The 13,017-nt window shown below is 40.1% G+C and overlaps 1 protein-coding gene across 1 annotated transcript in view; it reads right to left on the bottom strand.

Moving 5' to 3' along the window:
* Positions 1 to 13,017, bottom strand: part of LOC306821143 (protein kinase C-binding protein NELL1-like) — a 225,987-nt gene that overhangs the window by 9,659 nt on the left and 203,311 nt on the right. The window contains exon 16 of the mRNA XM_079339382.1: positions 6,716 to 6,856. Within this exon, the coding sequence (XP_079195508.1) occupies positions 6,716 to 6,856 (141 nt within the window). The remainder of the gene's footprint in view (positions 1 to 6,715; positions 6,857 to 13,017) is intronic.

The raw sequence follows: 13,017 nt of genomic DNA on the forward strand, positions 1-13,017 counted from the left end.
CAGACATTTCCATGGATTAGTTTATGTGACAGAACTCTGGAAAGGATTTTGCTGTCATTTTGGACATTTTTGTTTTTCTGTCTAAACTTTTATAAAATGCCTTGAGATGTCAATGTGGGTTATATAACTCTTTCAATACTGACCCAGAATCCTAGTTTCTAATAAGTACTCACAGGCTACTAATGTCAAGTTGATAATGCTGTGAAAAGAAGAAAAAAAGCAGAAGAAAAAAAACACAATTTGTACCTTCCGAATGTCACATATAAATGTTCATAGCCTCTGGTAGGGGATTCTCAACATATACTAAACCTCTTGCAGGAAGACCTACTGTGGGCAGATAAGAGGCTATGACCACACCAGCCTTATAAATAAACTGTGACAGAGCTGAGAACACACTGTAATTGGTTACACTATCAGTTTTGCTGGATACAGAAGGAGAGTGAAACAGCTCAGTGGAGAATTTATTGTGTCTGTGGCAGACTATTTGCATACACTAAATGAAATCCCTGTCAGCCAGTCAGACATACTGTACCTCTGCTGGTAGAAGGATTAATGCTCTTCATGCTACATTCACCACATTCAGCCACAAGCTGCTGCCTGCAAGATGAAGCGTACTCTTACACGCAGGCAGTGAAAGAAAGCGTCACATCCACACACAAAAGCCCTGCGGAGAAAACCAGCAGAGCAAAGCCAACCATACGAGGAAGTTCCTCTCACATGTGCTGTTATACACGAGGCACTAATTCTGCAGCATATGAACGCGACAACACACATTCTCACAAACACACGGGGGCACAGAACAAATAAATCCCTGTGACAGATGTTGGTAATTAGAAGGCATCAGAAAGCTCGGTATATCAGTATTTAAATTATAGTTCTTTGGTGAGTCTCCAGGCTGCCCATATGGAAAGGTCATGTTCATCAGAGAGAGAGAGAGAGAGATGATGATGCACACACACTGCTGTGCAGGGAGACAGTCGTAGTTTATAGTGTATTATCCTCATCTCCATGCACAATCTGTTTATTAAAGCCACCTGCCTGTCCCTGAAGCATTAGGCATGATAAACAGGTTAGCGACGCAGCACATGCAGCTCCTCAGTCAGAGCAATAAAGCACAGGGATCAGTGCTCGCAGCTGCTCGTGTAGTTACCGCGACAGAACGCAGTGCAGCACAATGAAAACATTGTACAATGTAATGAAATGTGCTGCATTCTAGCGCAGAGCACTAAACACTCTGAACAGCTACAAAACATCCGAGTGTATCATTCTAAAGTGCTATGATGGGACGTATTGTAACACAAGGTATTGTAAGAATCGGGATGTGTTATATTGTAAAGAAATGCACCATTGCTGACTTGTCGTATGCTTTGTTGTCACCGTTGTTTGGCCTATAATGAACGCACACAATGCATCTACTTTTCAAGGTTCCTTCCAGCATGGAGGTAAAGATCTTTTTTCTTTCCTTCGAACACGTGGGGCAGCTGTGGCTCAATGGTAGAGGAGTCAGAAAACAAGCAAAGCGCCACACAGGCTCTTTAAGGTCATTTACCATTTGTGCTAAATGGACGGTTCAATGAGCTGTTCCCTGTTAGCTGCCACCTCAGTAGACACAGGCTCCATACATGTAAGCTCCAGGAAGTGACATCACTGACACTACCTATGCCCCCTCGCAACTCAACTGTGTTGACTGAAGGGCAGCAAGAGCCAGGACTTCACCGGCGTAGTCGCTCATAGATGACTTTTGGATGATTACAAATGTAGAAGTGATTGTAAATAAGGCCATTTAGAGGACACTTAGATTTGTTTTCAAATCATTTAACAGAGTTCTTTGAGGATAGTCCAATGAATTTTGTTCATTGAAGTGTCTCTATGAACTGATACTTAAAAAAAAAAAAGACCACTCATACCCAAAATGGATGAGCGCTGCTCACAGAAAAAAAAAACTCTTATAGATGACTGTGTCACCCAGCAGGATGCAGAGAGAGCTGCACAGCCAGTTGTTCCAGTGGTGCCAAACATGAATAAGCACCGACACGACAACAAAGCATTCTGTTCATTTGAAAAACACAACACATCCTTTAGCTGGAAAAGTCTTTTTATCCACCGGGAAACAATCCACCAACACTGAATAATTCCCCAAATTGTTGTTTGCTGGCAAAACAGAGGATATCAACACTGTTTTGTTTCATCATCCCATTAGCCTGCCCTAAGGATTCTGGGGTTTTTTTTCCAACAGAAATAATAATGTGAAAGTAATGTTTTGGGTGTGCACATTTGGTTGCTGAATGTTCCTTGAGAGAAATCTATAGAAACAGGTGAACGTATGTTCGATGCATAGGACGATGCATGCTCATTTTACAAATGTCTTGATTTAAAGTGAGCTCTCAAATCCACTTATTTATTTGTTGTTATTATTTTTTGGTTTTGTTTATTATTTTACATGACTTTGTATTGTATGTGTGTTTTTATTGTGTATCTTTGTCTTCTGTAAAGCACATTGGGTTTGCGTTTATATGAAATGTGCAATACAAATGAAACTGAATTGATATTGTGGCTGTCTATTTGCTCCTGAAAGTTTTAATAACATCTAAGCTGACGTGTATGAGTTCCTCCATCAGATTAGCAGAGAAGAAAGTTTTTGTATATTTACATCAGTATATGTTTGGATGATTGCATCTGCTTTCTTAAAACCCTCTGTCACACCCATTCTGGTCCCCAGTGCTGTCTGCGCTCTCTGCACTTGTGTCACAAACTATCAGGCCAGTAAGACGCTGTTCATGCAGCAAACTTTCCGCTGACTCACTATTACAAAACGCTTCTGTCATGTTGACTCATGAGAGGCTTTCTGTGGGATATTGTGGTGTTTGAAATCCTGTAAAATTGTCATTTGTACTTATTTCCCCTGCGGTCCACCAACCTATTACTGCATGGAGGGGAGAAATGGTTGTGCATGAACGGTCACATTCATGTGCAGCTTTCTCGTTAAGGATCTTTCAGGGAATTCAAAAGCAATGCTTTCTATGAACATACTGAATAAATCATAATTCAGTTAATAAATATGTTGTTTTCAGGTGCCTCTGGTCTCAGAGCCCAAAGAGCCAAGTTCATTTAGTAAAATTACTTTTTTTTTTAGTTTCCATCAAACGGCAACTTGTGTTAAAAAAAAGGAGCAAGCTGCAGTTCCTCAAGCACCCACTCCAGGCTGGCTATTTCCCATTTACAATATGTCCTGTCAGGTTGGCATTTTCATGTTTCACTATTTTATTTCAGAAAGAAAAAACCCAGTTCCTTCGATGCGTCAGATGTAAGGCAATCTTGTTATTGTGGCGATGTTTGCCAGGTAATTGGCAGCTGTCAGAAACCGGGGTACAGCACCTTCTGACAACCATTCCCCTCCATTTAGGGTAATGAAACTCTCTTGTCGATTTCAATAAAGACTTGTTTATTGTTGTTATATTTGGACTGCTGTTGGGGGAATAACTGAAGCAGTATGTTTTTCTTTTGATTTGATGGATTTGTCCTTACATGGTTGGTGCTCTGTCAACACCCCTCCCCTCTGTTGTCTTCCTTAAGAGCCAAGCCCCTCCCTTACATGCACGAATGCCTAGCTCTAGGAGCGGACCTCAGCTTATTGCTTGCATTGTGTAGAAACATAAGCAGGGAGACAGGGAGGCGTGACTGGTTCATTAGTTTGGTTCCTCGAGGCGACATTGGTAAAAGTTTTTACAGACTTACAAACTGATACAGATGACAGATTTTCTTTGTTCCTTTTTCAGTGAACATGAGTTTTTAATTTCTTTTCGGACCTAAAGGCAATTCAACCAAAATCGAAAAAAGTGGATGTAGAGAAAATGACCAACCCTGTCGTTAGGACTATCAAATGTTTAATGTACCAACTGCATTTAAAGATGTTCTGCATGGCGTCAAATGTCAAATCAACTTCTCACCAAGTTTTTCCTTCTGATTTATTGATTTATTTTCTCAACACAGACACATTCTCTGTTTCATTTAAAAAAGTGACTCATTGTTCTAGTTGTCATTACAAACACTACAGCAAAACAACACAATTAACCTTTCAACGTTTTTAGTACATGGTTTGGTGCAAATGAGCTCATATGATTGATCACGAGTTGAACACGTCTCTAAAAGTTCAGCCTTCAGGTGTAGGAGGTGTCAGTAAGTACATCTACTAATTGGTATTGTGTTAGCATGCTAAAACAATTCATTCTATGGTTATAAGTACGATAGTGTTAATTATGTTTTGCAGCAGTGTCTGTGCTGGCATGCGTGAGGCTGAGAATAACATCACTTATTGAATGCAAATTAGTCTAATTAGCAGATGTTTCTAATTTGATTAAAAGTTAAAACACAAGATAATATGAGCTTTTTAATTTCGATACCATTCAGAACACATTTAAGGAAGTGTGACACAAAGCTGCTGTAAAGGTACATTACATGAAGTCTGACTGCCAGGTGTCATGAAAGACTCACTGACATCTTTCTGAAATGTGTTACAATCATCAAACTCTCAACCCTTGAAGGGAATCAATTAAATGCAAAATATGTCGAATGTGTCCACTAAAATGTCTAAATTAATTAAAAATGGACTGAAGCTATGTTTATATTTTCTTGTTTGTTGAGTGCTTACATCACCTGAAATATTTCCAACCATTTTTTAAAGCCAGAGAAACCGATAATTTTATCCAGTAGTTGTAACGCGACTATTTTATGCATATTTTCTTCCTCAGGTCTGTTTCACGTTTTCGTCCAGACAACTGTCAACTCGGAGTGAGTTTTCATTCGGGGTGAGGGGAATAGCATCATTCCCATGATTCCCTGCCAGTCTCGACATAATCTTTTATTGTTTTAATGGAGAACCCCCTTGTAGCAGAATTTACATACTGTGCATCGTGGTGATTCAGATGTTTATAATAGATGCTATATTTCATATTCAATTTTCTGTTCCCCATCCATGTCCCACATGGTGTAAAGAAACTAGACACATACTCTTCTTCTTCCTCGAATGTTAGTTTGAAATTGTCACATTTTGTTGTGTAACATTGGTGCAAACAATGTGACATGACAGGTTTTTTCTGAAGATGTTTCATTAAACTGAAAATCAGACATAAAACAGTTACATCAGTCAAGACAAGAAGTGGAACATATTCAAGATGAACAAAGTTCTGAAATCTGAGCAAACTATAAAAAGAAAAAAGCTCCACGAGGCAGTGAAAGAAGTTCATGAAGCTTCTTAAATCTTTAATCTGATGGAGCGGCAGAACAAATATCCTGCTGTTGGATTCAGAGTTGCAGCGTCTGTCCCAGAATAAACTCTGCTGAGAAGTTATCGATTTCTTTCTCCTCTGTTTCAATTTTAGCTTTTTATAATGGACTCAGCTAGTGTACCATAAATCAACAGAATCATGCCATTATGTAGGAGTGAGAAACAAAGTGGTGTAAAAAAGTATTGTAAACAGCCTGTGCATGCAACGGCATCTTAATGATCGAGCAAATTGTGAAAGTATTGCAAATCATCAAGCTTGCAGGGTAACTGTTTAGCCAGCCTTATAAGCGGAGCAGAGTCAAACTGGTTGATAATTGATCATAAAGGTACAACTCTCTATGTACTCCATGCTCTGCACTCCATCATTAACAGTGAGGGTGACAGGAAACACATGCTCAGTGTTTCTCTAGGTATTTCCGTCTTGCACAACACGAGAAACTAGTGGAAGCACGAGGCTAATATGTGTCCCTCATGAATATCTCATTAAAGGTCACGTATGTGGGTTTCACTCTGCCTGGTTAGATCTTAAGCTGATGAGTAGGTGGGAAGATCTCTGATTCTGATTAGCACCCTCGACACTGAGCTATATGGCACGTTGCAGCTATATGGGCAACCACAGTTGTCGTAAAAAATAGGGTTAAAAAAAAAAATGACAAAAAAGACCTAAGAAGACATAAAAAGGCAAATAAAGTGACAGAGTCAGTCACTAATGACAGTCTTTCAGTCTTTAGATCAATGCTACATGTTTATCAAACATTCAGAGCATCAATGAACGAGTGGAAAAGAACATTCTGTAAAGCCATTAAATAAAGTATGAGGCTGCTTTCTTATACGTGCACACAGATTACACCATCGGCACACGTTGAAACATCATGACTCAAAATGTGTTTGTTTTTTTTGTACTGGACCCCCTTTATAACGAGATGGATCATCTCAAGGGGCTGTCCATCAAATAAACAGAATTTGAACTATAATTGATGCATGTCTAAATCCCATAAAATGTTTGATAACTAACTGACTAATTATTAGTGTTCACCTTGCTGCTTTGGTTCGATGTGCCTGTATCTGCAAAACTGAGTATAAGGCGTACTTAGATGGTCATCATTTAAAGCCTGAGGCCAAAGATTAAGCTGCCAGATTTAATGACTTGTGAATGCGAAAGTGTTGTTACAACTCTGTGCTGGTGTCTACGTATTGAATTTCCAAAGAGGTTAAATGAGACAAAGAATGCCAATTAAGGAGCATTTTTGAGACCAGAGATAAAAGAGCTTTGTAGAGGCAGCCAGGCAGGAAGTCACAGTGTCCAATAGTCCTGGTCAGAGGGAGAAAAAGAGTGGAAAGAAGCTGCAGCAGCAGCAACGTGCAGCAGAGGATGAGGAGCTAATATCCATAGCAGTGATGAGGATGTTTTGAAATTCAGTGTATGCTCACCAATGCAGGAGCTCCCATCAAGCAGGTAGGAGCCATTGTCATGGAAACCACTTCTGCATTCACAGTGGTACCAGCCGGGCAGGTTGACACAGCGGGAGTGGTTGTGGCACTCAATCAGGCCCTCTGCACACTCGTCGATATCTGAGGACACAGAGACACACACACACACTGTGGCATCAGCATCAGTGCTAATGGTTTTTCCTGGCAACAAAAGTGAACCTGAAACATCACCTCATTTCTGTCTTTTTTTTGTCTTCTTTTTGATCTGTGATTGCCGCGACAATCGAGGTCGGTTTACTCAGACCGAACTCCCACAACAGCAGCAGAGCAGGTGAGCAGCTGCCCACACTAGGCGGCCAATATCTCTGCAGCAGTAAGGATCAACGCCTTTTCCAAATCACACCATTTGGCGTGTGTTTCCTTTCGTGCACATTTCTCGATTTCTTCCTGGCACTCAAGTTGATGCTTTATTTTCTGCTTGTGGCGTTCGCACACATGCCCATCCCACAGACGCCAGGTCCTTACTCCTCTACAGAATAAATCTCTCTCATGCATAATGTATGCTGTGAGCTCTGCCACATGTATGCAGCTCTCTCCAGCTTCCAGCTGCAAGTCCAGACCTGCGCACAAACACCTTTTTTTTATTCTAAGCATGACCTTTAGCCCCACCCTCTGAAGGCTCAAATGCAAACTGGAGCAAAAAAGAAGAGGTAAAGTGGTACTGCTTGTTCGCGTCATGTCTTTAAATATCTCATATTGCCACAGAGGGAGGAAAACCCTTACCAAGAGCAAATTGAATGTAAGTGTGTAGCTTTACAAGCAGACATTTCTAAACATGAACAAGCTATAATAAACTTTCTTTTTGTTCTCTGTAAGGAGTAGTTCGGGATGGATGCTTGTAAAATGCACCTCTCACAGAGCCTTGGTTAAAGTGATGATAAATGATGATCAAATAAATGGGGTGATTCCTGCAAGCTAGTTCAGGCTGGCAACTGGAGCTGCACTGATTTCTGTGACAAAAAATTATGAGCTTAACTTATAGAGCTACAATTTTAGCTTTTTTCTAAATAGTCATAACTGCATCATTTATGAACAGTGTCACTATCTCTCTATAAAGACAACCAAACTGACCTTTTGATCTCGTGCTATAAACACTTTCCTGTCCAGCTGTGAAAGTCACAGTTGATACCTTCGGCCTTTCTTAAGGACCACACACAGTACACACAGACACACACATTTATCTCGATAGAGATAAAAGAGAGACTGAGGTCGAGCTGTTTAGCAGTGTGTGCTGTGGTTGTGTTGTTAGCCTGCTGTGCTGCAGGTAATCAGACGTGACAGCTGCAGGGAGGCCTGCCCTCTGTCAGCCTCTTAGGTCAGAGCTACACCACAAGATTCCCCGTCTGACATCCCACTGAAACATACTGAGATTAGAGGTGACTGGTGGCTGAGAGCAGCTAACCCTTCTCAAAAGAGCAGTGCTCTGTGTGTGTGTGTGTGTGTGTGTGTGTGTGTGTGTGTGTATGTGTGTGTGTGTGTGTGTGTGTGTGCGTGTGTGTGTGCGTGTGTGTGCGTGTATGTATGTGTGTGTGTGTGTGTGCGTGCATGCATGCGCATCAGAAGACACTGTATTTGACCACATGATGAGGACGGTAATGCTGCTAGTTTCAGTACATTATTTATTTAAACTAAATTCTGATCCTAATTTCACATGTAAATACTAAATGCAACAAAAGTAATGTTCAATATATGTTTTTTTTCTGGTTTGCAATGATATGTGTGCTTTTCTGTTCACAAATGGAATACGCACAAATTTGTGGACATTATCATAACGTATCATATTCCCATTTAAAGGAATAGTCTGTTTTTAGTTGTGGTCGAATAAGTTCCTTTCCTATATTAAGCATATTAGCCTCAGGAGATGCTGGTCAGTGAGAGACCATCCGGAGTGATTGAAAGGAAGCAAGGCCATCCGTGGCTGCAGACAGGGCTATTTGTACCAAATAATTTACCATTTTCTCTTTAAGAAAGAAAAAACAATGGCTGGTGTCTCAATAAAAGGGTCAAGTTGACAGACGTCTCCTGTGGTTAATAAACTTTGTCGACAACCAAAGTTATTGCTGTTGGATACACAACTGTAAACTGTACGTCTTACTTAATTAGTGTTTTGTGAGTCTCTAGTGACGACATATGAAAAAGGGCGAAAAGTATTTCAAACACTTTCCCTTCTATGGACCCCAGCATCACAACATCTTCACAAAGACCCACAACAATGAAAAAAGACACAATCCTTTAACAGCTTCCAGCAGAGACCGACGTGCCCAGAAAAAAACCAGAAAACAGAGGTGCAACTGAGTGCATTACAGCATTTCATTTTTCTTCTCTTGTTTGAGCTCTTTGTCAACGATAACTAAGAAAAATTCATTGACAAATATGTTACAATGGCTTTTTTTTTTTTTTTTACAAACCCAAACAAAGATATTACATGAATACTGCGTATTTCAATTAAAGGTGCACAATGACATAAACGTAGGTAGCCATGCGTTCAACAAAGGGATGCTTTCATAAGAAAAGAAGGAGGAATAAAAGGGGTTCACCTGAGGGTAAAACAAGTGAATGTGGTTTTGATCTGATTACATATTGAATTTAATTTGCAGCTGTTTATAGAGGAAAGAAGTGATGAAAATGAATGCATAAAGCACGTCAGATTAGCATTTCAATGAACTGAAATGAACACACTTGCAGTATAATCTTCTCATATTTTCCATGTTTTATTCATTTATTAGTTTTCACGATTTCAAAGCTGTTGGAGATGTGTGCAAACACAGGTGTTTTTATGTGACCCTGCAACAAAACACACACAGAGGTCAGCGTGTGATGATGGCTAATAGCTGTTCTTGGGTTATTAGTTATTTTTTTGTTTTAACTCACATTCATCATTTGGAGCTGCTGTAATTACATTGTATTACCATTACTGTTTTATAATCCAAATACTGTTTGTTGAGTTTGACTTCAATGTCTGCAAACCTCACCATCCCAGTTTCCAAGTGTACTACGACAACAATGAGGGGACCTTCGGTGCTCTGTTTATCTTGCTGCCTCCCCGTCGACTGTTTCTACTTACAGTAGAAACCCCACCTCTTCGTCCTTCCAACAAACATTTGCGCGTTAACCATTTGTGTACGTTTGCACCTCATCTCTCTGTGGAAAGAGGAGTACACGTGTTTCTTGAGAAAGTCACACCACCAGCTACTGGTCTGGTGCATACTACCGCACTTTTCATGTTTTTTTTTTTCTTAGATCGTCAAGATATTTGTCATGCAAATGTTGTCAAATGAAATCAGAACTTTTTGTAAATGCAAAACAAACAAAAAGTTTTCAATTTCAATTCATCATTCTGGTTTCCTCGTGGCCTCTGAAGCTGAAAGGGGGATTCCAGGTATGCATGCTGGGGCCTTTTTATAGCTTTTTTTAGTGAGTAAAAAGGTGCTGAATTTTAAAGCAAGCAGCAACTGGGAGCCAGTGGAGGGAGATGAACAACAGAGTGACGTGCTGTTTTGGCTTGGTTTAAAACCAGTTGTGCTGGGATCTTCAGATCCTTTAAGAGATATTAGCAAGCCACAACAAAATCTGTGTCGAGACTGTAATGCATCGGGCGAGAATGACAGGAAGAGCTGGGTATCATCAGCATAGCCTGAACATTACAACTACATTTTTTAAGACTTTTTTAAGCTTGTCTTTTAAGTCTCTATGCTTTTCTTACCTCTCTGTATGGATGCAGAAAACGTGCGACCTTCAAACCAGAGTCAAATTATTTGTTTAACACCTTCTGACAATTTCAAAAATTCCTCTGATTATTTATTTACTTATTTACACCATCCGCAGTGCTATCAGGCATCCTTAAAAAAACAATCCAGCTCTGCTCTACAACTATCCATAATTTATGAAATATGACTCATTCTAAGATGTTTTTCACTGCAATGATACTTCTATTGTGAGGTCCTGAGTGCAGCAATTCATCCATCATCGTCAGAGAGAAATGCTCATCTTAGTGTCTCTTAAAGATTTTAACATTTTTCATTGTTTTGACATGAAAGTGAACTCTGCATAAATGTAAATAGAATTTTCTTAGCCAATAGCCTTGTTTGCAGCAATTCCAATAAAATGTGTTTTCCTTCTAAACTTCAATTCAATACTTGTAGTAAAAGCAAGAAGTGAATGGCTGCAGAAAATGAAGAGGAGAGTCTGCTGTGCTGCTGTGGAAACTGAAAAAAAAAAATAAAAAGGCTACTACTGGGTGCACTGCATCCCCAAGGTGACTCTGCAAAGTGTGTGCACGCATGGTGGATGACTGGCTGGATGAACGGACGATGAGAAGATCTTCCCAAGCATTTAGTTAATGATGAATATTGCTACCTTGATTTAAAAACTGTCACTGTCTTTTTTTAAATTAGAAAATAGACATTGCTTGTCAACAACAGACACACTTGTAATGTTGGACCCAAGTTAGACTAACACGATGTATCCTGAGTCCTGGGATGCAGGACAGCATCAACTGTGAGCACACAAATGTACAATTCCAGTGCAAGAGAAGCTACTTTCATAGAGAGCAAATGCTATTTAAAACCCCATTCATCACCCGCCTTGTAAGGTCTTTTTATTTAGAGCATTTCATGCACACAAAGTCAATAATTCCTGTCGCTCAGTAGTTGTATGGAGCTATTTTGTTAGCTTGAGTGTCTGTACACAATGTAGGAGAACAGCTTTCCTTCCACTTTGCCCGTGGCAGTGAAGTGGACAGGTGACCTTCCTGTGGTATTAAGTACAATAAGCTTGAGTACACACACACACACACACACACACACACACACACACACACACACACACACACACACACACACACACACACACACACACACACACACACACACACACACACACACACACACACACACACACACACACACACACACACACACACACACACATACACACCATCAATCTTTGCTACAGCAGCAGGAAGGAAAGCAGGCAGACAGCATGTCACATTTCCCTCTGTTTCCTTCCATTGCGATGCAAACGAGAACACTTAGTACTTTCTGCAGGGTTTTTCTCCTTCCCGTCAATGAAGTTTCCCAACGGGGGTTCGTGAAGACAATTTGACAGCACAAACTATGAAGAGTTGTGAGGTTTAGCTCGGCGAGGAAAAGGGAATTAATCCACACACATGAAGTTAAAATAATCCCCGAGCCCTCTGGAGAATCCTCTGGAAGCTGAGCTCTACATAATTACACTCAGCCCTACTAACCTACTGAAACAGCTATCCTGGAAAATGTTACATGGGCTATGTACAGTAATGTGTCCTCAGATAGAACGGACAGCAACCAGAGTGAGTGTTACCTGATAGGCTGTGACCAGTAAATGTGCAACAAATGAACAACCTGTTGGATTAAAGGATCACACGATGTGACCTCAGAAAAGCCATATGCTAAAGGACATGTTGAACAGCTGCTAATGTTACCACTGATATCATGGCTCATTCTCAGTTTCCTCTCATGTATGCAAATTATCAGAAGTTTGCCTTCTAACATCACGTGTTGGACCCCCACAGGAAAATGAGATGGTTCATCTACGCATCAATAAACAGAATTTCTAAATAGTTCTAAACATAATAAGGTTTTAAAGAGGAGGAAGTGGATTAGTTGTTAGGGAATTTGTTGCAGTCTTTCTCCCTAGTTTCTCGATCCACTGTTCTATCCAATGAAATGCAATATATGTATACACACACACACACACACACACACACACATACATACATACATACATATACATACAGAGAGAGAGAGAGAGAGAGAGAGAGAGAGAGAGAGAGAGAGAGAGGAGAGAGAGAGAGAGAGAGAGAGAGAGAGAGAGAGAGAGAGAGAGAGAGAGAGAGAGAGAGAGAGAGAGAGAGAGAGAGAGAGAGAGAGAATTAGAATAAATTTAGCCTTAATAGAATCCTTGGGTAAGTGTTAGGTGTTAAGTGGTAAGTGTTAGAAAAAAAGATTCTGGTCATTGTAGTTTGATAAGACAAGGGAATAGGATTGGTTAAAATCACTGGCTTATGTGTCAAAAGGGAGGCAAGATTTGATCTAAAATGTTTCAATAGTTGGTAAATTTAGCAAAAAATCCACATCACTACTGCAGGTATGCAAGCAAACAAATAGAGACAAATATTCATTGCTATGTCAATTCAATCCAGAGTGGACTTTGAAGTAAAGTGCTTTACGATGTAAACTAATCTCCCAAATGTCCTCCACGAG

This window comes from Symphodus melops (genome assembly GCF_947650265.1).
Source record: "Symphodus melops genome assembly, chromosome: 3".
NCBI classification, from domain to species: Eukaryota; Metazoa; Chordata; class Actinopteri; order Labriformes; family Labridae; genus Symphodus; species Symphodus melops.